The sequence below is a fragment of the Austrofundulus limnaeus genome, unplaced genomic scaffold, assembly GCF_001266775.1.
Source record: "Austrofundulus limnaeus strain Quisiro unplaced genomic scaffold, Austrofundulus_limnaeus-1.0 Scaffold142, whole genome shotgun sequence".
Taxonomy (NCBI): Eukaryota; Metazoa; Chordata; class Actinopteri; order Cyprinodontiformes; family Rivulidae; genus Austrofundulus; species Austrofundulus limnaeus.
Window position 1 is genome coordinate 736831 of NW_013952544.1, and position 25686 is coordinate 762516.

General features: G+C 43.1%; 1 protein-coding gene across 1 annotated transcript in view; it reads left to right on the top strand.

Moving 5' to 3' along the window:
• Positions 1–213: 213 nt before the first annotated feature.
• Positions 214–25686, top strand: part of flna (filamin A, alpha (actin binding protein 280)) — a gene marked incomplete at its 5' end in the record, with an annotated part of 27346 nt that continues 1873 nt past the window's right edge. The window contains 46 exon segments of the mRNA XM_014016291.1: positions 214–468; positions 898–995; positions 2693–2840; positions 3727–3845; positions 3929–4006; positions 4096–4258; positions 4324–4524; positions 5390–5527; positions 5645–5771; positions 5842–5978; positions 6067–6263; positions 6340–6453; positions 6680–6823; positions 6912–7035; positions 7239–7399; positions 7478–7568; positions 8336–8505; positions 8644–8761; positions 8977–9089; positions 9176–9325; positions 9403–9721; positions 10280–10453; positions 11113–11275; positions 11354–11514; positions 11593–11760; positions 12902–13025; positions 13328–13484; positions 13579–13768; positions 14852–14875; positions 15475–15722; positions 17021–17095; positions 17602–17701; positions 17775–17915; positions 17993–18121; positions 19175–19348; positions 19595–19756; positions 19870–20073; positions 21098–21250; positions 21336–21458; positions 21539–21805; positions 21883–22020; positions 22602–22717; positions 24364–24496; positions 24581–24757; positions 24984–25202; positions 25281–25478. Coding sequence (XP_013871745.1) covers positions 214–468; positions 898–995; positions 2693–2840; positions 3727–3845; positions 3929–4006; positions 4096–4258; positions 4324–4524; positions 5390–5527; positions 5645–5771; positions 5842–5978; positions 6067–6263; positions 6340–6453; positions 6680–6823; positions 6912–7035; positions 7239–7399; positions 7478–7568; positions 8336–8505; positions 8644–8761; positions 8977–9089; positions 9176–9325; positions 9403–9721; positions 10280–10453; positions 11113–11275; positions 11354–11514; positions 11593–11760; positions 12902–13025; positions 13328–13484; positions 13579–13768; positions 14852–14875; positions 15475–15722; positions 17021–17095; positions 17602–17701; positions 17775–17915; positions 17993–18121; positions 19175–19348; positions 19595–19756; positions 19870–20073; positions 21098–21250; positions 21336–21458; positions 21539–21805; positions 21883–22020; positions 22602–22717; positions 24364–24496; positions 24581–24757; positions 24984–25202; positions 25281–25478 — 7083 coding nt within the window.

A 25686-nucleotide genomic window follows, 5' to 3' on the forward strand; every position in this document is an offset into this window, starting at 1 on the left:
ACCCAGATACTGAAATTTGTTTCAACCACTTCAATGAAATCCTCCAAACAATCATATTTTAAAACATTCACTGATCATAACTTCACTTACCTGAAATCTTTTTATCAAATAATGAATTTGAAGCTTCAGTGCTTCATCTAATAGTTTTTTATTTATAAATCTGATTTCTCCGTCCTTCATGATGACTTGACTCTTAACTCTTTTGGCTTCCAGACTCTAAAGCCATCGTGGACGGGAACCTGAAGCTGATTCTGGGCCTGATATGGACCCTGATCCTGCATTACTCCATCTCCATGCCCATGTGGGACGAGGAGGAGGAGGCCACCGACGACGGCAAGCAGAAGACCCCAAAGCAGAGGCTGCTGGGATGGATCCAGAACAAACTGCCCGAGCTTCCCATCACCAACTTCAACAGGGACTGGCAGACCGGTCGGGCCYTGGGGGCCCTGGTGGACAGCTGTGCTCCAGGTGAGCCGGGACGATTTTCCAAAGATCTCTGGGTGGGAGGTGTTGGTGAACTAGTTATGAAGCTAACGCAGGTGAGCTGAGGGCAGGTATTCGGTTACATTCTCCGGATGTTTGACATACCTGTCGAAAGACCTCAAGCCAAAGATAAGACTGTTTACTTCAGAAAAAAATTTAATCTGTCGAAAATCCCCACCCTGAAGACGCCAGTCTGTAATAAACATGTTAATGTAAAAAGTCCATAAAGTTTGGACTCCACTTCATTGGACAAAGGCAGCTCTAGAATAAAATTCATGTTTACTCTTTTAATTAAAACCCAGAAAATGAACAGTGTGATTTTTATAAAAGCTCTTATAAATACAAATAGCAGTAAAATTTAAACCTAAAAGTGCCACATCTTGAACTCAAACCTTGTTTTTGTTTTTCCTGCAGGTCTTTGTCCTGACTGGGACCAGTGGGATCAGACCAAACCGGTGGATAACGCCCGTGAGGCCATGCAGCAGGCAGACGACTGGCTGGGCATTCCTCAGGTGAGATTATCATGAAACCTGACACTTTTTTATTAAACTGGAATCATTTTACTTCAGTGTTGGTAACCTGCAAGTATCTTTATCACTCGCTGTCACGAAAGACGATCATGTCTGCCTGTTAAATTATTTTAACAAAACAAATGTTTAGATGCACGTCTGACTTAACYTTTGGTGATTCGAGATGTTTTTAATGTTTTCCTTCATTGGAAGAGGGTAACACACCCTTAACGCACGTCTTTTCTAAAAACTAACCCGCTACGAGCTTCCAAAATGCCGAAATCCATCAGTCTTTGGCCCGTCTCCAAAACCTCTCTAGAACCTCTCTCTCCACAAGCCTACTGACAAACTGTTTTGATTAGTTGTTTGGGAAATGTGGTGTGTTTGAGGAAATGGGGAAAAATAGGTTTCATGGTGCAGTCAAGCACCTCCTGGTTACAAAACGTTCTCTAAATGTGCACCAAATGCGTAAAAATGCACACATTATGGCAAAAAAAAATTCATCATTAAATCTGGTTTTTATTTGGAAGTAAATGAAAATAAAACTATATAAAAACATTACTTTTATAAAGTTTGAAGTCTAACCTGTCCAACCCAGTTCAAATGAACACTCTGAATGCTCCCACTTTTTTTTGCAGAAGCCCTTTAAATGCATCACAGCTTTGCCTGCTCCAGAGCGGGCGTCGACCTCAGAGCGTTAAAGAATTTCAACATGAAACGCAACCTTTGCTGTTGGTGCGTTGCTTTTATTGTGACATCATGATCCTGTGACAAAAGCTAACGCTGCTAACATTACTGAAAATGGCATTTTAAAGTTTAATTTTCAAATGCTTTCATTGGACAAAACATGGTACCTRTGTTCCTGCGGTTTGAAGTGTAGCTCAGACTCCGACCTCAGCTGAAAGTTTGATGTCTTGTAGGGTGCTAGCAGGGCTAGCAGTGTTAGCGGCTGCTTTTGTCTCTGTATGACGTCATAACAAAAGCTGCGCACCAACAGCAAAGGCTGTGTTCCATTCCAAAATACTTTAATGTAAACTTTAACACTTAGCCACAACATATTAAGATTTAATTTTTATGCTTAGATTTAACATTTAGTTAAAAATAGCAAAGTAATGCTAAATGGTTAAATAATGAAAATGCATTGACATATTTTTTATATTTAATTGCAATCATTTTATGCATTTGTCACATTTTGTGCTTTTTTTGTGTGTTTTCAATCCAGACGTGCGTTTCAGTCTTCAGATTACTAACAGTTGTTGTAATGATGTGTTAACCCRAACCTTGCGTGGCATTACTTCTCGTATCGGTGCAGCAGTTGGCAGCGTGTCTGGCAGGAGACGTTGGCACGGCTGGCGCAACATCGCGTGCCGGCTGTTGGCTCTGTGGTCGTTGTAGTTTCCGTCTCCTCTGTTTCTGCTCAGAAACAGTCTTGATCTGTTCYCCTGCTGCCTTTGTGTGGGTTCATCTAACCAGACTACCAGTGTCTGTATGAGTGGCTGCAGACAGTTTGCGTGCAAACCTGGATCAGGTACTTTTCTGAGCAGAGGTGGTTTTGATCACTACCCGATTCACTCTCTGTGGGTAATGGTTTCCTTTGCGAACCTTCGTCAAGCCGCGCTTCAGGCTGCACATCTGGAGCATCCTCTTCTGTTTCGGAGACAAACAAAGGAAGGGAAAAACTTTGTTTTTGTCTTTTGCAGGTGATAACCCCTGAAGAGATCGTCGACCCCAATGTGGACGAACACTCCGTCATGACCTACCTGTCCCAGTTCCCCAAGGCCAAACTGAAGCCCGGGGCACCCCTCCGGCCCAAACTGAACCCCAAGAAGGCCCGCGCCTACGGGCCAGGTATGCAGCATGTTTTGTACCCAAGTCACAATAAAAAAGGCGGTACGACGCCCTCTTTTCTGTGTCAAAACTAAAGGTCATCGGGTTTTAAAATGAAACCAATTCAAATGATTTACCTTCATAAAAACTGAACCAAAATGTGTGCAAAAAGTCAGGGGGACACCCACTGGAGCATACACCTAATTCCCCCTGCAGGTCAGACTGTGCAATACTCAGAAATAAACTCCAATTGAGTAGGAAAGGCATAGCTCATCCGCCGCCAAGCATCTTAGTCGCCTAAATCCATAAAAATAAATCATAAATGCATACAGACCAACTAAGCATGTCCTTATTTGAACCCCGTACATTTTGCATATTTTAGAGACTCAATAGCTTGTGGAACAAATAAAAAAAATTGGATTTGTTCTTAATAAAGAGGCCGTCACCCAGATGGTAAGAGTTTAAAGTAGTGAGCGGGGGTGGGGGGTGTCAATCATGAAAATGCTCTTCATACTGAGTAATGCAATTCTTCACAATTTACTCGATGTCACTCCATTTTTCTGGGCCACAGAAGCATTTTCAAACCAACAAATGACACAGAATGATAATACACTTTCAATAAAACCACAAAAGAAAAAAAAAGTGAAGAATCTGTCTATGAAGATCAAAGGACGGCAACTTCTTTAAAAGTACATTTGTTGCTGCATCTTAATGTTGATCCATAAATCCCACGTTGAGCACAAGATATTTAAAATTTGTAACAGACTCCATCAGTTCACCGTCGATATAAGGTTTGCTTTCCCTAAACTATATGGACATTCCTTTTAAAACCTGATGAAAACCAAAGTTTTTTTTCTTACCAGGATTGTATAATTTGTATAGTACCTGTTATTTCTCCTCTCTGAAGGTGTTGAGCCAGTTGGAAACGTTGTGATGAAGAAGGCGGAGTTTACAGTTGAGACCATCAGCGCAGGCATGGGCGAGGTTTTGGTTTACGTGGAGGACCCTGCAGGACACAGAGAGGAGGTCTGATCAATTTTCAATTCTTTAAAATAAATTTTTTGTGTTTTTTCTAAACGTTGTACACCCTTTTTATTTTTACCCTCCAGGCTAAAGTGACGGCAAACAACGACAAGAATCGGACCTACTCTGTTTTTTACATCCCCAAGGTGACCGGCATGCACAAGGTGAGCGCCACGGTTTTTAAATTTGCAGCCATCCTGGGACGAAGGGAAGTTTTGTGGAGACGTTTAACTCATGCTTCTTGTTTTTGCAGGTGACTGTGTTGTTCGCGGGGCAGCACATTTCTAAGAGCCCCTTCGAGGTGGAGATCGGCATGGCTCAGGGAGACTCCAGCAAGGCCACAGCTCAGGGTCCGGGTCTGGAGCCCTCAGGAAACATCGCCAACAAAGCCACCTACTTTGACGTCTACACAGCAGGTAATGCACAGAAAAGGTGTCATGTTTGCCATCGAATGGAACCAGAACCTAAACGTTTTTTTAAGGCGCTGGTGTCGGCGAGGTCGAGGTGGTGATCATGGACCCTGCCGGGAAGAAGAACACGGTCCCGTGCACAATCGAGGACAAAGGCAACAGTAGCTATCGCTGCACCTACAAACCCACTCAGGAGGGCCAGCACACCATCTTCATCACCTTCGCCGGGGGTCAGATCAGTAAGAGCCCCTTCACCGTCGTCGTCGGAGAAGGTAAGACCTTCAGATATGAAACCTGAGCAGTAATTTCTCTTTTGTGTCTAATTGAGCTGTTTTCCCTCTGCTGTACTTTCTGTTTCCCTGTCTTCTCTTCGACAGAGGCCCGTTGGCATCTGTCCACTCTCGGGAACGGCCTCTTGCCTCTGCTGTCATTTCCTGTTTCCTGGCATCTCTCTTGGGTAGCYGCTGCCTGACCGAGTGAATGCATGAATGCTTGTGCTCTGTGATCATGGATGTTTTTAACAGACTTATCTAACCCTCGTTTTTTTCCATTTTTAATTGGATGCCTTCCTTATGACTAATTCTCTCTGTTTAGACTTCGTGTTCCTCTTAGAGCTGTGAGTTCAAAATGAATCAAACGTCCTTTTTAGGATTTTTGAAGACACTTCTCTAACAATCAATGTTTTCTCTAAAACATTCAGTTTGTGGTTTAATTAGAAAACTGACGCCACCAGTTTTTCAGCCCACTTGTCACAAAATTAACTTTAACACAAGGAGATTCTGTTAATGACATCTTGTAGTCACCTTCCTGGAAAATATCTTGTGGTTTCTTCTGGGTTTCAGCTGCTTCCTGCAGGCAGTTCGGCTGTGACTCAGCAGCTCCTTTTTTTTACCAGTTTAATCGAGAGATAAGAGGGATGCTCCACTTCCTCTCTTCCTTCCCTGTGGGGTCTGTAGATTATTTTGTGGGATAAGATGAGGCACCAGAGGGTTTGGGGAAGGAGATTAAACAACTTGAAAGTTTTCCAGGACTTGTTTTGTGACGGTTGCTGTTTTTTTTTTTTTTTTTTGGTCCACTTCTCCCAACTAAAACCTGCGTGTGATTGTCCAACTAAAGCATGCTGTCCTGTGTCCACAGCGTGTAACCCCAGCCTGTGCAGAGCCAAGGGTCGTGGTCTGCAGCCAAAGGGCCTGAGGGTGAAGGAGACCGCAGACTTTAAGGTCTACACCAAAGGAGCCGGCACTGGAGAGCTCAAAGTCTCCATCAAGGGCCCCAGTGAGTTCAAACATTAGTTTTAATTTGTTTGCAAAATTGGCCGCCCAGTTGWTGTCATCGTTCAACTGCAGATTTGTCTGTAAAACTCGATTTCAATTTTTTTTTTTTTTTTTGCAGAGGGAATTGAGGAGCCGTGTAAAAGGAAAGATCTCGGAGACGGAGTGTACGAGTTTGAGTATTACCCCACTACACCTGGAACGTACAGCATCACCATCACCTGGGGAGGACAGCACATCCCTCGCAGGTCTGCTTCTCTAACAAACATCTGAACCTCTGATGTCTACCGTCTGATTGACCCTTCCTTTGATTTTTAGTCCCATCGAGGTCAAGATTGGTGCCGAGGCCGGCCAGCAGAAGGTCAGGGCCTGGGGTCCAGGACTGGAGGGAGGCATCGTTGGTAAATCAGCTGACTTTGTTGTGGAAGCTGTTGGAGATAATGTCGGAACACTGGGTAAGTTCGAAAACCACCAGAAATGCATGCAAAAAGTCTGGCGATGTTTTGGTTTTCACTGCTGCACGTGTATGTGTGGTCGGCTCAGGTTTCTCCGTGGAAGGTCCATCTCAGGCGAAGATCGAATGCGACGACAAAGGCGACGGATCCTGCGACGTGCGCTACTGGCCCACGGAGCCTGGCGAGTACGCCGTCCACGTGCTCTGCAACAACGAGGACATCCAGCATTCACCATTCATGGCTGAAATCGTCAACCCACCAGCCAAAGACTTCTACCCCGACAAAGTATGCTCACACCCAAAAACACGTTGGTCTAAAGAGGCTGGAAATGCTGGTTTGTTTAAACGTTTGTTGGTTTCAGGTGAAGGCGTACGGTCCAGGCCTTCAGAGCAGTGGTCTGGCTGTTGGGAAGCCCACTGAGTTCACTGTTGATGCCAAACAAGGAGGAAAAGCCCCTCTGAAGATTTTGGCTCAGGTACTTCAAGACTTTTCTTTTTGTTCCTCCATTTAGCAATATCTTCCAAACTCTCATTGATGGTAAAGATCTGTTTTGGGTTCTGTATTGCTGCCATATACATTTAATTAAACTTGACACAGTCATTACTGAGCATCTCAAATAAAGGACTCTTGACAGATTGTCTTGTTCTTTTTGAACCCTATAATGGAAACATTTTAACCAATCAGACAAATTTTCTGTGCAGGATGGAGAAGGAAATCCTGTGGAGGTCCAGGTTAAAGATAACGGCAACGGCACATACACCTGTACGTACACGCCACGTAAACCGGTGAAACACACCGTCATGGTGTCCTGGGGAGGAGTCAACATCCCCGACAGCCCATTCAGGGTGAGTACACACCCTGAATTTATTTATCTTTTTTGTTTTGTTTTGTTTGTTTGTTTGTAGAATTTTTGAGTTTGTGTTTTCACCACAGATGAATATTGGAGCCGGCTGCCATCCAAACAAAGTGAAGGTGTCCGGACCTGGAGTCGCCAAGACCGGCTTGAAAGCTTTTGAGCCGACATACTTCACTGTTGACTGCGCCGAAGCAGGTCAAGGTAAAAAAAATTAGGTTTTCAATAATAATGAATAATACATTTTATTTAAAAAGCACCTTTCAGGACAGTCAAGGACATTCTGTTACGCTGATGACACCCACCTCTACGTGTTCGACATAAATTAATAACAAGGGAGTTTTCTGCAGCTACAATTGAAATAATAAGCTTGAATGTAATTTCTGATGGGTTTTTTTTGTCTTCAGGTGACATCAGCATAGGGATCAAGTGTGCCCCCGGTGTGGTGGGACCTGCAGAGGCCGATATCGACTTTGACATCATCAGGAACGATAACGACACGTTCACTGTCAAATACACTCCTCCTGGTGCCGGCAGCTACACCATCATGGTGCTGTTTGCTGAACACGTAGGTTTAAATCCCGCATCACAAATCAGAGTAACACCAGCATATTCTGTGTATAATAAATGTTTCTTCTTCTTCTAGGCCATTCCGATGACGCCCATCAGAATCAAAGTGGATCCTTCTCATGATGCCAGCAAAGTTAAGGCCGAAGGACCAGGACTCAGTCGTAGCGGTACAACAACTTTTAATCAAATTTAACTAAGATTGTGCTGTTTAAATTATTTTTTCTTTAGATTAAGTGTAGTTTAATGAACCAGAAGTAAACCTGATGATGTATCTAGACCACAATGCATTGCAAAATACTGACACTAAGCATAAGTAACTATAAAAAGGTCAATTGCTTTTTCTTTAAATAATTAAAGTTGCTAGAACTTTTAGATTAAGTTTAATTATACAGCATTTATTTTATAGTTCGATTTAAATAAATAGCTTAAAATTAACTGTGGGTGAGTAATAGCATAACTAACTAGCAGAACTTGGTAGTCATCTGTTGGCAATATTATGCTAGTTAGCTTTTTGAAGCTAATTTACTAAGCTACGCTAGTTGGCTTTTCTAAGCTAACTGGCTAAGCTATGCTAATTGGCTTTTTGCAACTTTACTTTTTAAGTTACAGTTTGATTTAATGATTTTATTCAAGTGCTACAATATATTTATGTATTTTCTATTTTGAATATCTATTTTCTCCAGTTAATTCAAGAAAAATAATTGTTGCTGGCTAGTGTAACACTTTTAGCCATCTATAATGAGCCAGAATGCAGTTGTGGATTGTTTTATTTATTGATTAAATTTAAAATAACAGTTACAACTTTCAACCTAAACATATATTAAGGTTTTAATAAAAAAAATAAAAGAAATTGTGTAAATGTTGACATCTTCATTTTATCTTGTCCAGATGGATTTTGACAGGTCATCTGTAATTATTATTATTTATTTTTTAGGGGTTGAATTAAACAAACCCACTCACTTCACTGTGAACACTAAGGGAGCCGGAAAGGCCAACCTGGACTGCAACTTCACCGGCCCAACCAAAGCAGAAGCTGTCTCAGACTTTGAGATCATAAACAACCACGACAACACACACACTGTGAAGTACACACCTGTGCAGCAGGTAAAATGGTCGAAACTCTTGCATGTTTATTTGTAAATAGTCTGCATCATTGCGTGTGTATAAGGAAAATTAGACAAGTATCTTTTAGGAAAAGGTTGAATTAAAAGTATTTTTGCACTGATTTCTTTGCTACATCAGGGTTCTCTGGGAGTTGCTGTGACCTACGGTGGAGATCACATTCCTAAGAGTCCTTTCAACGTCGCAGTGGCGCCCACTCTGGACCTCAGCAAGGTCAACGTCACGGGCCTGGGAGACAGTATGTACTTTATCGTGACTCATTAATTTCAGCCCTCAAGCTACATAATTTAATTTTACTTGGCTATATTTAAAATTATCTTCGAAGTACCATACCAAGTTTCTGTAAGTTTGTTTCTAAATTCTAAAGGGTTTTTAGCTGCAAACAAGTTCTACTGTCAGCCTTTATCTGTAAATTTGTTTCCAAACTGAAGCTGGAGTAATTTGTTTGTGCAGAGATGACTGTGGGTAAAGACCAGGAAGTGACGGTCAAATCGAAGGGTGCCGGAGGTCAGGGAAAAGTTGCTGCCAAAGTGACCGGACCATCAGGAAAGCCAGTGGCTAGTAAAGTAAAGGCTGCCGTTCCAAACGTCCCCGGTGTCAAATAATTTGTGCCAAAAGATGACGCACTAAAGAATGATTTATTTTGTTGCAGGTGGAGCCTGGCCTGAGCCCAGAGACCAGTCAGGTGAAGTTCATCCCTCGTGATGCCGGGCCGTACCAGGTCGAGCTGACCTATGATGGCGTTCCAATCCCTGGATCGCCCTTCAGCCCCACAGCTTATCCTGCTACGGACCCCTCCAAGGTTGGCTATAGCTAGTAAAATGTCTTAAAGAAGATGAAACGAGTCAYCTCACCTCACCTGCTCTTGTCTCTCCTCAGGTACGTTGCTCTGGACCAGGGTTGGAGCGTGCCAAGGTTGGGGAGACCGGGGAGTTCATTGTGGACTGCACCAACGCCGGTCCCGCCGAGCTGACCATCGAGATCATCTCTGACAGCGGCACCGAGGCAGAGGTTCACATCCAAGACAACGGAGACGGGACCTACACCATCACCTACATTCCCCTCTACCCCGGGGCGTACACGCTCACCATACGCTACGGTGGCCAGGATGTGCCAAACTTCCCTGCTCGGCTGGCTGTGGAGCCTGCGGTTGATGCCAGCGGCGTCCGCGTGTTCGGACCAGGAGTGGAGGGCAAAGGTAACGCAAAGCTTGTGCAAACAGACAGCGTTAGGTCCTCTGGCGATGATTGTTTTTCTCATGTAAAAGCAGAAGTGAGGGTGATTTTGAAGGGGCACTTTCTGGATTTGGCCTGGGTCCAAACCTACCAAGACTTTTTTTTAATAGTTATTTTAATATTTTTGTCGTCTTGACTTGTAAAATTCCCAACACATTTCTAAACACAAGCCACCTTCAGGAAGTCAACAGACTTAGGAGGTCTAGAAAAAGACTTGAACTCTACCTCCTGAGTTTTTGGGTCAAGATGACCGTGCTGAGATCATAAGGTCTTTTGCTTGTTGCACTGGAGTTTTGATGTCTTGAGCTGGTAAAAATCTGCAGAGCTGAAGGTTCTGACATTTGAAGGTTGAATGAGGAGGGGAGGGGGACTGTTTTGATTTTGAAGACTAAAATTTAAAGCTTCCTAAATGGTGAGATTAGTGAGGTAAAGGTCCTCTGGAGAAAAATGAACCCTTAAAGTTTAAGAAATCCAAAAGGAAAAAGTCAACATGTTTGCTTTATGTTCTGTGTTTTTTGTAGGAGTTTTCCGCGAGGCCACGACGGACTTTACCGTGGATGCCCGTGCTCTCACGCGGACCGGAGGCGACCACATCAAAACCCTCATCAGCAACCCGTCTGGCAGCCGCACGGACGCCCTGATCGCCGACCTCGGAGACGGAACGTACAACGTGGAGTACACGCCCTACGAGGAGGGTGAGGCGTTTGTTTTTTGATTATTGTCTATAAAGTACATCAACCCCCACAGTGAGAAAAGTGCAGAGAGAAGAAAAGAATCTTATCGTATCTGCCCCTTAATTTCAAAAAGATAACTTTGTGTATTTTCATGTAAAAAACATCATGTATCCTTCATGTCATCTTGTAAATACTACATGGGATCATATTTTCCCAATAAATTCTCCTTAATTATCATTTTAAACGTATAGATTGTTTTGGAAGTTTATCAGTATTAATGCTACAAACCTTTTCACTTCAGACTAGTTTGAAATGGAGGTTTTTGCAAAAAATGTCCATTCCTTATAAGGTTATAATGACTTTGAGATTGTAAATGTGAATGTTACACATAAACTTTAAGATATTATCAACCAGATCATAAAGTTTCAATAATTTTAACAGATTAAAAGTATTTATTTGTTTCAAGGATAACACCTTGAGATGTAACATCTCATTTTCAAGGGGGTTGACAATTAAATGCAATATTTGTTTGGTGACCATAATGTTTTCTACTAATAATTATTACAGCTCATTTTTTATTTTATTTTATTTTTTGTGGTTTTTCCTAAACCTCAATACAAATTCAATACATTAACCATAAAGAAAGGTTGACTCTGTGGTTTTGAATCTGTTTGCTTCAGGCCCACACAGTGTGGAGGTCTGCTACGACGGCTCTCCGGTACCCAACAGTCCGTTCAGAGTTGGAGTCACCGAAGGCTGCGACCCGGCTCGGGTCCGTGTCCACGGTCCTGGACTGAAAAGTGGAATCACCAACAAGCCGAACAAGTTCACCGTGGAGACCCGGTACGTCACTGCAGCAGAATTCAAAAGTGGAAAACTTGATGTTTCCTGGTTTTAATGTTCATAATGTTCTGGCTGCAGAGGCGCAGGAACTGGTGGTCTTGGTCTGGCTATGGAAGGTCCATCGGAGGCCAAAATGGCCTGCATTGATAATAAAGATGGCAGCTGCAGCGTGGAGTACATCCCGTACGAACCTGGCACCTACAACCTCAACATCAACTATGGAGGACAGCCGATCACGGGTTAAGATCAACTCTGCTGCCAAATCCCTGATTACAAGTTGAAAATAAATCAATCAAACTTCTGATCTGTCTGAGCAGGTAGTCCGTTCTCGGTGCCCGTCAGCGACACGGTGGACAGCACCAAGGTGAAGTGTCAGGGTCCCGGCCTGGGCAACAACGTCAGGGCCAACATCCCGCAGGCGTTCACCGTGGACGCCTCCAAAGCTGGAGTGGCACCGCTGCAGGTCCGCGTGCAAGGACCCAAAGGTGACGCACATTTTAATGTTTCAGAGCTTCCTTTATGGAAATTATTACATCTCACAGGTGGGAGTGTGCCAGCACAAGATTTATACAGATCTGCTCACATTTAAATGACTTTTGAGACTTAGAATAATGTACCCATTTTATTATTTCAGCTGAACAGTCCACAAAATTTAACATTTTACTCTTGTGGAAAAACTACMTGAAAAATATCATTTTGATTATTAATTTCAGTTTACCAATATAGTTTCCACCTAATCGTATTGAGTTTAGTAGTCTACGGTCCATCATAAAATGAGGAAATTCTATTGTTCCATTATAATTGTGGGTAGTTTTTGCAGAGGAGTACTTGTAAATATTTATCCAGGAGTTTTTGTAGACGAATGACGTAATTAAATCGTAAAATAATATCATTTATTTCTTGTGTGGATTGTATATTTGAAGTAAAAGTAGGTTATTTTTGTGGAAAAATCAGGAAAATGTATTTTTCTCAGTTTTTCTTCAGACCCTTAGTCTTCAAAAGGCATTGAATTCATCAATCGAAGGCCTTAATTACTCTTAAAATGTCTTTCTGAGGTCTTAAAAATGTTAACACATTGTAAGCAAGATGATTTGTAATTTCGTCTTAAATAATAATAAATGTCTCTCGCAGCTAGTTTTGTTAGAATAAACATTTTGGTAAAATTGTCACTTTTTTATCATTTATTGTGAAGTTGGTCTTTAAATTTAATTTCAAGAGGCATTAAAAAGTCTTGAATTTAACTTGTAAGTAACTTTGTTTCTGGTGATATATATTCGTCCTGTTAAATTTTCACTCTACTCATTTAGGTTATTTCAGCCGTACAGTCCACAAAATGTAACATTTGTAGAACCAGTAATGTGTTTTAATATACCGTAGAGTTTGAGCTGTCAAATGTATTTCTTCCAATAACTGAGTAAATGTGGTAAGGCGCAGATTATCTTTTTTTTATTATTGTTTTTTTTTCACCAACCTTGAACGCAAGTCTCACGTGTTGATGTGCGTGTGCGGCGCACTCCTATTGTGAGGTTTATTACTCTCCATTGTCCTCATCCCTGGTTTAAAATTTACTTTTAGCTATAATTTTAACCCTGGATCCCTCTTCCTGTTTGTTTTTTTGTGCTGCAGGTGTTGTGGAGCCGGCGGAGGTGGTGGATAACGGTGATCAGACTCACACGGTCAACTATGTCCCCACCAGAGAGGGACCTTACTCTATTAATGTCCTGTATGCTGATGAGGAGATCCCACGCAGGTGAACACGGTCGCACAGCTTAAATTACTCAACGTCTCAAAAATCTGAGTTTTGGTACAAGCTAAAGGCTAACCTCAGGCTTTCCAGAAACATATCTCCACTTTAACCTTTTTTATTTTAAATAAAGTTTTAAATCCACTGATGTAAAGTTAAAAATTCAGTGAGTCACTTGAATAGGGTAAGATTCAAMCTTTCTCACTAAACAATTATGAAGTAAAAAGCTGAAGTGTCTCTTTTTAACCTTTCAGTGTTATTTCACTTTTGTTTCTCTTCAATCTTGTTTTTATTTTTTATTCCATCAGCCCTTACAAGGTGAAGGTCCTCCCGACCCATGATGCCAGTAAGGTGCGCGCCAGCGGACCCGGCCTCAACACCACCGGAGTTCCCGCCTCTCTGCCGGTGGAGTTCACCATCGACGCCAAAGACGCTGGCGAGGGTCTGCTGGCGGTGCAGATCACCGTGAGTTCCAYATTTTCCACCAAAACGTAAAATTGGCTCATTTTTCAAACTGATAACCCCCCCCATTATTATTATTTTTTTATATCCCTACAAGGACCCAGAGGGGAAGCCTAAGAAGGCCAACATCCGTGACAACAACGACGGGACCTACCTGGTGTCTTACGTGCCGGACATGACGGGCAGGTACACCATCCTCATCAAATACGGAGGCGACGAGATTCCGTACTCGCCGTACCGCATCAGAGCCCTGCCCACCGGAGACGCCAGCAAGTGCACAGTCACAGGTTAGACCCGACGCCTGAAACATTTTACTCTCAGCTAGAAGTAGATCGTCTCAAGTTTCCTGATTTATTTACAAACAGAAGTTCTTTCAACACAGAAGGTTCAGAGGATTTAAATCTCTACCAATAAATGAGCTGCTGATGTTTTGTTAATTAACTCACTGCTTTTATTTAAAAAAAAATTTTAAATTCAAATGACAAGATTTAGTCATTTTAAGCTTTTATTTTGAAATAAAATTGACAATTTAAGGCTTCAGCTACAGCAAGTTGAGGTTGGGAACCCACTGTGGGTCCTAAAGCTCCAAATTATGGGTCGTTGGACGATTTCCTAAAATTAAATTGAGTTTAAAACTGACTGAGGATGTTCCATATGTGACAACAAAGCAGTTAGATATGGATAAAAACAATTTGTCCTTTAGCAACACTTTGATTCACCAGTTTTTATTTTATTTTATTTTACTTTTTTGTGGGTTTTATTTTGTAAAGTTTAGAACCACTCATCGACGTGTCTGAAAGAGCCTGAAATGCTGCGGCTACGAAAACATAAAACATGATTTTCAAACACGTGCACTGCAAATACACACAGAACATGCAAATTAGTAACTGCTTCAAAGAAAAAAAAAATTAAAGATCAATTAAACACAACAATAGAACAGTGGGGAAACAAAAAGGTGCTGTCCGTCAGCTTTTTGAGTCCCCAGAAACACTACTGTAGTTTTTCTGGAGGAATTAAGCCCTGGTTCTCGGTCTGTGTGGATTTGCTGTTGTGTTTTTTTATTTTTTTTTATTTTTCATGTTTTCTTTAGCTGCAGCACTGTGAGCTCTCTCCATGTTCACCTGGATTTATCTGCTTCTGTGTCTTTATTTTTCTGTGCATTTAGTTTGTTCTTCACGCTGTGCTCCTCAGTTACACCCCAACACACACACACACACACACACACACACCAACCCGCTTCACTGTCCCGACTGTCTGGAGCACAGTTATTACCCACCCCTCCAGCACCCCCCACACCTCCACCTGACTGTCTTTTTATTTGTCACTTCTGTTTTTCTGGCTCCGCCCCCTTCTTCTCACCGTTTTATCAGTCTCAATCGGAGGTCACGGTTTAGGTAAGCCCCACTGAAAGATTTGTAACGTAGACTTTTCCTTTCTTCTCTGAACGCATGGAGGATAGTGGTCTCAGAGCAGGATGTCCCCTTCTGTCTTTAATACATCTGTTTTGGTTTTTTTTTTCTCTTTTCTGTAACGATTTCTCATCTTTTTTATKTATTTTTTATGTTTTGGACGGACTAATGGACTAACAGAGTAGGTAGGACGGCATGGTGGAATGGCTCTGTGGCTAATCTAGATGGAAACTTTTGTAATGAAGAACTGGTTTTAAATGAATGTAATAACATGAATCATAATTAATCAGTGTCATGGTTGTGGAATGGTGCATGCTGCGTGTGTTAAAGACAGACTGCTTGTGCTACGGAGGACTGAAACTGCCCAAAATCGTATTTTTTAATAAATCAATAACACTGCCTGAGCAACAACTGATGCTGTCGGGTTAAAATGCCCCACATGGCCTTGTTTTGACCCGAGGGCAGCAGCAGATTAAAACTTCATCCTCGATTGAAGCGGTTTCAGTTCTCCATATTTTATTCTCCAATGAGCTGACGCAACAAATCCCGCCCCCTTTTTAATTATATTTAATTTTTTTTTTAAGGAGCCGGCGTTGGTCCGACCATCCAGATCGGCGAGCAGACTGTCATCACGGTCGACGCCAAGGCCGCCGGGAAGGGCAAAGTCACGTGCAGCGTGTGCACCCCCGAGGGGGCGGAGCTGGACGTGGACGTGGTGGAGAAYGAGGACGGCACGTTCGACATCTTCTACACGGCGCCGCAGCCCGGCGAGTACGTGATCTGCGTCCGTTTCGGAGGGGAGCACATTCCCAACAGCCCCTTCCAAGTCACGGTGAGTTTTACTTTTTTTATATTTTAGATTCTTTATTTCAAACGTGTATGGAAAACAAAATATGGTAAACAAATGTAACTTATTTGAAAAGCAATGGGAAGTTGTAAAAACCTTTTTTTATTCCCACCTTCAGAATAAAAGGAACTCAATGTGGTTCATATTTAGTTACTAAACTTTCCCTCTAAGTGCAAACTGTTTAGATCCTGCAGACTGGTATTTTGTTTTAAAGGAGAAATATTCTGCAAAATCCACTTATTTAGCTGTTAAATAAATTATTTGTTGTCATTGTGTAGTAATGCAGAAAAGTTGAGTTTAGTCTCAGTGCTACGTAAATATCTTTATATTCTGTTTTGGTCATATTTTTCCAACCCATTCTCTATTTTCTGTGATGTTTTCTAAACTATTACATCAAATTATTTGTGATGGAACTTCTAAATAAGGTCTGGACTTACCAACTACAGTTTGGTGGTCTTCATTTCCCTCAGACTCTGACTCCAAAATGTTTGGCTGGATGGACAAGGCTTCCCTTGTTGACGWCTTTTTAATTTATTTGTAAATAAAATGTTTCTGCTCAGCTATATAGTCATAAAAACCTCTCTATCAAACTGGAATTAACCGGTCTGAAAGCTGGAGGAGGGCAGGGTGTAAAGCCCCTCAAAATTAGTTGATCTGGACACGCCCCAGAAAAGGGGCGGGGCTTGTGGAGTTACAATAAGGAGGAATTCAGACCAAAGCACTGCAGTTCCACTTTATATAGACCCAAGTGAAGGATTTAAATGTGAAAAGGAAGGATTTAAAAGCATCGTATGTCTCCTTTTTTTAAAGTAAAAACAACTGATCTTGTCCAGTAACTCAGATTTAAGGTTTTTTTTGTTATGTCACTTTCTATTTAAATAATGAGATGTCATCGTTTAAGCTTTGATTTTGGAAGAATAATTGACAATTTTAATATTTCATTTACAGCAAGTTGGGGTTGGGAATCCACTGAGGGTCCTAAAGCTCCAAATTTTGGGTTACGAGATAATTTCCAGGAATTAAATAGTTTAAAACTGAGAATATTTGCAGTTTCATTTTATATAGACTTCAACCGAATAATTTAAATGTGAAAAAAAAAAAAAAAGCTTCCATAGTTTGATATAAAGTATTTTTTTTCTTTTTACTGTGTACTGTCCAAACAATGAAGCAAAGCGCTCTCTGCTCGCCTCGTTGTGATTTCTAAATGATCCTGACAGCTTGTCTGGTTAACTGTTTAATTCTCCTCCTCACGACTCTTTGACCTTCTCAATCCCCCGTTTCAGGCTCTGGAGGGACCATCAGATCAGCTCCTCATGCAGCAGAGACAAATGCCCCAATACTACGCTCAACAACCCTGGGTACCAAAAACCTCAGTCTGCAGCTCTCTCATCCCTCTTAGCTCAGTTTCTTGTCCAACCTTGTCATCTTTCATCCCATTGTCGTCCCATGTGGCCTCGTTTCAACAATGTCTCTCTTCACAGGTGTCTTATTCTTTGTGGGGGGGGGGCTTTTCTATCATTTTCCTCCCTTCCTGTGTTCCACATGGACGGTTCAGCAGGGCTGTACAGCTCCGCTGTCTACTGCTCCATGTTGAAATCGCTTAAACCAAAGCGATTTTTAAAGGATTTCCATCCCTTCTCCATGCTTTTCCCTGACGAGCCRTTTCTCCCGTCACAGTTTGTTGTTGGTGCCATCATCCTGACCATCATCTGCGTCTCCCTTCGTTGTCATTCCATCTCATGGTTGTCTCGTTCTCCCGTTCGGGAAGCTTCCACCCCTGCTTGCATTGTGTTTGCTGCGTCTTTGCTGCGAGCGTGTCCGTCACTGGGTGGTGATTTTATTATATCTGCGTTCTGTCATCCAGGCAACCGATCGGCCAATGGGGATGAACGGTCTGGATGTGGCCGGGCTGAGACCTTTTGACCTGGTCATCCCGTTCACCATCCAGAAGGGAGAGATCACAGGTAAACAGCAGGAGGGTTCAAATCTCCTGACGTCCGTGGCGTGAGAATGACGCCATTTTTGTTTTATTTAAAGGCGAGGTCCGAATGCCGTCGGGCAAGGTGGCCAAGCCAGACATCACTGACAACAAGGACGGCACAGTCACCGTCAAATACTCCCCGACGGAGGCCGGTCTGCACGAGATGGACATCAAATACGACGGCATCCACATCCCGGGTACGTCCGAGCTCCGAAAGCACGAACCCRTTCAGATCCAGCAGAAGGTTTGACGTTTCTGTGGTTCCCGTCAACAGGAAGTCCTCTTCAGTTCTACGTGGACTACATGAACAGCGGAAACGTCAGCGCGTACGGTCCTGGCCTGATCCACGGCACCGTGAACAAGCCCGCCGTCTTCACCGTGAACACTAAAGACGCCGGAGAAGGTATGTTTGGATTTATGTTCCCGTGATCCGAAATTATCCAGAAAACCTGAACAAGTCGAATCAAAGTCAGCTGGACTTTGGTTTTTTTCTTAAAGAGGCTCAGTTTCTTATCGAAGTCTGACTGAAGAATCTTCAAGAATCAAAGTCTGGTTTTAACTCAACTCAACAGAGTCATGTCTTTGTCAGAAACTGGATTTAAAACCACTAATTTCATGAACGCCTGAAAGGATAATATTATTTATAAGGGTCTGTTGGAAAACTCTTAATCATAATTAAGGTGTTGAAGTATTGCTGAAATTATTTAAAAGAAAATGAAAAGTAACAGCTAAAACAGTTGGAGAACTCCAATGTCATGCAAGATGTACATAATGTGAACAATTTTGTATAATCTATCTACAAATTACAAAAGAACTAAAACTTAACCCCAAATTGGAATGTTTTCCTATAATATGTAAAATGTCCTTTCCCCTTTTTGTTAGTTTTTCACAATAAAAGATTTGATTACTTGTCTGCTGTTATATAGGAATTTACTAACTTCAAAATCTGGAAAAAATAATACATTTTGTGGCTCCTGAAGTTCAATAGAAAAATCCCCTTTGTATTTTTTTTAGATGGAAAATATTTTAACTTTTGCAATTATATTACAAAATAACAAATACTTTACCAAACTTAAACTTTTGTTGCTTTCACTGCTTTTTCTGATATTTTTTTTACATAAGTATTTAACTCCACTGTTATTTTAGGTGTTTTCTAACTTTTTAAATCCCAACTTAACTTTTTTTCTCTCCTTTTCCACCTGTAGGAGTTCAATAAATAAACACAAATGACTGTAAAGCTTTAAAATGATCAGCCTATGAGGACAATGGGACAAATGACTCCCTTCATTCATTAAAATTCCTGACCAACCAAAACTTAGTTCATCAAAAATAAAAAGTTTTTTGCTGACATGGAGCTCCTGGAGGTTGTCATGACTTAGGATTGCTTCTGTTATTTGTGATGTTTGAAGGTAGAAATATTAAAAAATACAACTCGATGACTCTGTGTTCTTTATAGGTGGTCTCTCTCTGGCCATCGAGGGTCCGTCCAAAGCGGACATCAGCTGTGTGGACAACCAGGATGGTACCTGCACCGTGTCCTACCTCCCAGTCCTGCCGGGCGACTACAGCATCCTGGTCAAATATAACGACAAGCACATCCCCGGCAGCCCCTACTCTGCCAGGATCACCGGTAAAACTAACGACTCTGCGTCTTCTTTTAAATCTGGTGGAGTCTCAGCTGCAGGAGGTCTCTTTGAATCATTAGATGCATCAATCTGAGCTACAGTCTTTGTTGTCCTAGTCTGATGCAGATGTTTGTTTTATGGGGAGGCGTAGTTCCTCATTTTTATGTTGGACCTTAAGATCCTTAAACGCTCACAAGTTGTAAAATTTTCCAAAGAGACATGAAAACATTTTGTCACCGCTGCGTCTCCAGGTGACGACTCCATGAGGATGTCCCATCTGAAGGTGGGCTCGGCTGCCGATATCCCCCTGGACATCGGAGAGTTTGACCTCAGCCAGCTGACCGCCTCCCTCACCACGCCTTCGGGACGCGAGGAGCCCTGCCTGCTGAAGATGCTGCGGAACGGGCACGTCGGTGAGCGTGCACGCCATTCGATTGTGACCCATCGAACAGGAAGCCTTGTGCCACCGTCACTGTAACCGCTCCCGTTTTGTGTTGTTTTATTTTTGTTTTTGTTTCTGCTGCAGGCATCTCCTTCGTGCCCAAAGAGATCGGGGAGCACCTGGTGAACATCAAGAAGAACGGCCGCCACATTCCCAGCAGCCCCATCTCCGTGATGATCAACCAGTCGGAGATCGGCGACGCCAGCCGGGTGCGTGTGAGCGGGCAGGGCCTGAGCGAGGCCAGGACCTTCGAGCCCGCAGAGTTCATCATCGACACTCGAGACGCAGGTACGCACTTGGTGCACATGTTGATCAGGGCTGGTAGKAAAGGCAACAGGAAAGGGGGACGTCCATCTAGAGGGGGCGCCACAAATATTTGATAACGTTTTATCAGAGTATCATGATGCAGTCAAGACTAACTACTGGTGAATCATCTATGATCTCTGATAAAGTTCAGGTTAAATTCTGGTTTTCAGTCTTCTACCGTAATAAAATACTGATTTTATGTTTTATTAATCCCAAGATTTTAATAAAATGCTCTTCARGTGGCTGAAAAAGGTATAATTTCGAGTAGATCTTTTACCCCTGGACCCCCCTAGAACTGCTTCAGTCCACAGCTGCTGGTTGACATGAACAGGTGTTCCTCATGATGTCATCAGCAGATGTTGGCAGGTGCTGTTCTGTTTCAACTTATTTTAACTGTATTCTTTGGTCAACCTGGTTTCTAAAGATAAAAAATGTCGAACAAAAATATTGAATTTGATTTGTGAATGGATGTAAATTGGCAGTGATATTTGGAAAGTTGCACACAGGGCGGCGGGCACCAACTGAAATCTTGCCCAGTGTGACAAATTATCTTGGGCCGGCCCTGCTGTTGATGCTAAGCTAAAGATTTTACTGAAAAGATCTATTTTATTTACTGCCTGCAGTGCCTCCCTGTTAACATCCACCTCTAAAAGATTTCAAATAAACATCTATTTTGTCTTTAACAAATCAAAAACTGCTCAGCCACTAACTGTGCTGTTATTTTTCTTGGCGACATAATTTACTGAAACTTTAACAAAAACAACTTTATACCTCAGTCAGTTTTTAGAGATGCTAAGCTAACGTTTTAGTGTAGCTATTGGTAAGCTTGAGCTACACGCCCAGTGCTGTTCATTTCTTTCCTGGAAATTCAAAATGGCCACCACAGCTAATACAATCGTGGTTTTAACTCAACTTTTAGAGATGTTGAGCTACAATTTGGTGCATTAATGGCTGAGATGATCCTCAAGACAGATTCTTCAGTTCTTTTTCTTTGCTACATTTGCAGGATACGGTGGCCTGAGCCTGTCCATCGAGGGACCTAGCAAAGTGGACATCAACACCGAGGACCAAGAGGACGGCACCTGCAAGGTCACCTACTGCCCCACTGAACCAGGAAATTACATCATCAACATAAAATTCGCCGACCAGCATGTGCCAGGTGCGTACCGTCAAACAATCTGGGATTGGAGAGCAAAGGTTCTGTGTTTGACTCACTGAATGAGACGTTTGTGCTCGCCGCTCAGGGAGCGCGTTCACGGTGAAGGTCACCGGGGAGGGCAGGATGAAGGAGAGCATCACCAGGAAGAGGAGGGCAGCGTCCGTCGCCAACGTCGGCAGTCAGTGTGACCTCAGCCTGAAGATCCCAGGTGAGGGAAGCGAGGAGTCGGAAACGTTTATTAAAAGATTTAAAAAAAAAACTAAGTTTCACGAACGTTTGTCCTTTCAGAGATCAGCATATCGGACATGACAGCTCAGGTGACCAGCCCGTCCGGTCAGGTCCACAAAGCTGAAATCATGGAGGGCGACAACAACACCTACTGCATCCGCTTCGTCCCCACCGAGACGGGCGTGCACACGGTGTGCGTCAAGTACAACGGCGTGCACGTGCCCGGAAGCCCCTTCCAGTTCACCGTCGGGCCCCTGGGCGAGGGCGGCGCTCATAAGGTCCGTGCTGGAGGACCGGGTCTGGAGAGAGCCGAGGCCGGGGTACCAGGTTGGTGGTGTGTGTGTGTGTGTGTGTGTGTGTGTCTGAATGATTCAAAATCTGAAACTCTTTGGTGCTCCTTGTAGCCGAGTTCAGCATCTGGACCAGGGAGGCCGGAGCCGGCGGTCTCAGTATCGCCGTGGAGGGTCCGAGCAAGGCCGAGATCGCCTTCGAGGACCGCAAGGACGGGTCCAGCGGAGTGTCTTACATCGTGCAGGAGCCTGGTGAGAGGAGGCGGAGATAATTTAAATCTGTACAAGCGAATTTAAGTTATTTTCCTTTTTTATCAGTAAAATAAAAAATCTGCTAAATTAATCAGGAGGAACTCTGAAAACCAGGATCCGATTCAACACATCTTCAATGTTTGGCGACAAAAATAATAATTAGAGGGAGGATGAGGTTGATAACCCACAGATTATCCAAATAAACCTTTATAATAAAGTGTCAAATTAAAAATCTGGAAAAGAGCTGAAGATTTAAAGATTTGGTGTTAAAATCTGCTGGGTTTCAGAACATTTGGGTTGGCTGCTTTATATTCACATTTTCATTTTCAGATTTAGGAGAATTCTTGATGACCAGTTTAAATTCTTGTTTTGTTGCAGTGAAACATAAATTTAAAATTTACAAATTATTTCAAATCTATTTTAATAGTGAATTAAGTCAAATAAAAATAAATTAAAAATAGAGGGGCCTGATGGAAGTCACTCGTGGGCCACATCCGGCCCGTGGGCCACCATTGAAAAGCCCCGACGTAAAGAAAGCCAGTGGGTGGTCTTCCCCTCTAACAGTTTCCTCTGGCCTCCAGGTGACTACGAGGTGTCGATCCGCTTCAACGACGAGCACATCCCCGACAGCCCGTTCGTCGTCCCCGTGGCCTCGCCGTCGGACGACGCTCGCCGCCTCACTGTTGCCAGTCTTCAGGTGAGGCTCTGAGACACACGCACATCCGTGTGCACGCCCGGGCCGCGGCGCGCCGCTCGCAATGCAGCAGCAGCAGCTCTGACTCCAAAGACGGGGAAACGTTTAACTCAGTTTTAACGTGTTTACTCACAGGAACCCGGAAGTTAGACTGAATTTCTGGTAAAGATCAGGTTGAGGTTGTAGGCGAGGCTGTGAAAGCAGCTGCTGCTGCGTTGTTGGTCGGCGCAAAGGCTTCTGGGATACTCGAGGACTGTGTGTGTTTCTCGTGCCTCATTCTAAAGGCTCCCAACAGGCTTCCAACCCCGAGGGTCTGACGGGGAGCTAAAGGGTTAAAGAGGTTGGAAATGGGCTGTTTCCTCACACAAACATCACTAACGTCTAACAGATGAAAAGAAAGTTGGTAAAAGTTGAGTTTTTAACCTTGCACTCATGTTCTTACACCTGCACCAGTAAAAGGTAAATAAAGCTGCTAAGATCATCTTTGTTTAGTTTAATTTACACACTTAATTTTCCTGCACAGCCCTCCTCTTTAGCCCTGTTAGCTCCAGGTAAGTCCAGCAGTTTCACTTGGGAGTATGATGCGTTTTAAAGGGATCCATGATTAGTTGTAACATTAGACTTTATTTAATAAACATATATTTTAACTGTAAAATAAAGATTGTAAAAACACTGTAGGCTGTTTGGTTTTCATAATTTTTAAAATAAAAGTTTAAAAATATATTACACGGACGGGGCCATTTCATGCAAAGCATTCTGGGTAAATGATGACGTGGATAGGTCCTTGGTGCGAGGCTGTTAGCGAGTTATATCCATCCTGAAGGTTAATCTTGGACAATATCTGATGATCGACTCTTTTAAATGAAACCAGAGAGCGTTGACAGAGAGGAGAAGGTAGAAATGACTCAGCCTGCAACTGAAAATATGGATGGAGGACAACAGAGCTGCTTCATGGAAGAAGAACCTCAGCATAGCCTGTTAGCTTTAGCATTAGCCCCGATGCTATCGCCATATCTATGTATTAGCTCAGCGCTACTCATTCTCCTCTCGTCACTGAGGTCCTCCATCCACATGACAGAGAGGAGAAGGTAGAAATGACTCAGCCTGCAACTGAAAATATGGATGGAGGACCTCAGTTTAGCTTGTTTGTCGCGCTAGCAACAATACATATAAGGCTATATAGTATCAGGGCTAGCACAAAGGCTAACAGGCTAAACTGAGGTTCTTCTTCCATGAAGCAGCTCTGTTGTCGTCCATCCATATTTTCAGTTACAGACTGAGTCATTTCTACCTTCTCCTCTCTGTCAACGCTCTCTGGTTTCATTTAAGAGTCGATCATCAGATATTGTCCAAGATTAACCTCCAGGGTGGATATAGCTCGCACACACCGAGGACCTGTCCACGTCATCATTTACCCAGAATGCTTTGCATGTAAATAAAATGGCTCTGTCCGTGTTAAAATATATTTTAAAAAATTTACAAAACTATAAAGCCTACAGTATTTTTACAGTCTTTATTTTACAGTTAAAATAAATGTTCATCAAATAAAGTCCAATGTTACAACTAATCGGGGATCCCTTTAAAKGGGGTTAAGGTGGGTATCTGTGCTGCCGGTGACTCAGTGCTGGAGTGTTCTTGTTCTCGAGCAGGAGTCGGGTTTGAAAGTAAACCAGCCGGCATCGTTCGCCGTCAGCCTGAACGGAGCCAAAGGCGCCATCGACGCCAAGGTCCACAGTCCATCCGGAGCGCTGGAAGAGTGCTGCGTCACCGAGATCGACCAAGGTAACCCCACCCGCCAGAGACCCCCTCTGAGAGCAGATCTGTGGGAGGAACCGATGAGCTGAGCTGACCCCACCTCTGTTCTAGATAAGTACGCGGTCCGGTTCATCCCCAGAGAGAACGGCCTCTACCTGATCGACGTCAAGTTCAACGGGAGCCACATCCCGGGAAGTCCGTTTAAAATCCGGGTTGGAGAGACGGGACAGGCTGGAGACCCAGGCATGGTGTCCGCCTACGGACCAGGACTGGAGGGAGGAACTACAGGTACCGAGTGTTTGTTTCTAATGGCTGAACGTCTCCTGAACCAATGAAAACACTCAAACTGATCCCTGGATGTAAAAGGTAGTATCAGGAAATAAAGAAAAATAACCCTCAAAGGACTGGATAATAGAATAAAAGTGTATAAAACTACATTTAAAAAAGTTTCCAGATTCAATGAGTCCTGAAGGAAACCGTAGTCGTGATTTTTCTGTGTTCGTCTCACCTGCAGGATCAGCATGTGAGTTTGTGGTGAACACGAGCACCGCGGGCCCCGGGGCTCTAGCCGTGACGATCGACGGGCCCTCCAAGGTCAAGATGGACTGTGTGGAGTGTCCCGAGGGCTACAAGGTCACGTACACCCCCATGGCCCCCGGCAACTATCTCATCTCCATCAAATACGGCGGACCGTACCACATCGTCGGAAGCCCGTTCAAAGTCAAAATCACAGGTGAGGAAAAAAAACGACAGGATTTAAATGATCTGAGGAGGAAAAGCATCAAACTTTAACTGCTGCCGTGTCCTGCAGGGTCTAAGCTGGTGTCCAGCCACAGTTTGCACGAAACCTCCTCCGTCATGGTCGACCCCATAACCCGCGCCATCAGCTGCTCCCAGCAGGCCGCTCCCGCCCAATCAGACGCCACCAAGGTGACGGCTAAAGGTCCCGGCCTGAGCAAGGCCTTCGTCGGTCAGAAGAACAACTTCTGTGTGGACTGCAGCAAAGCCGGTGAGCTTTTAACAGGACTCCATCAGTTTAGAGCTAAATTAGTCATAAAGTTTGTTAAAAAAAAAGAAAAGGTTTTTTAACTAAAAAAAATGTGCAACTGTTTACTGAGTTAAAAACTGAAGATTCAGTTTCCTTTTTATTTTTTTATGTTCCAAATCTTATTTTTATTTATTTATTTTGTGTTGCTTTGTTATTTCATTAATTTGGC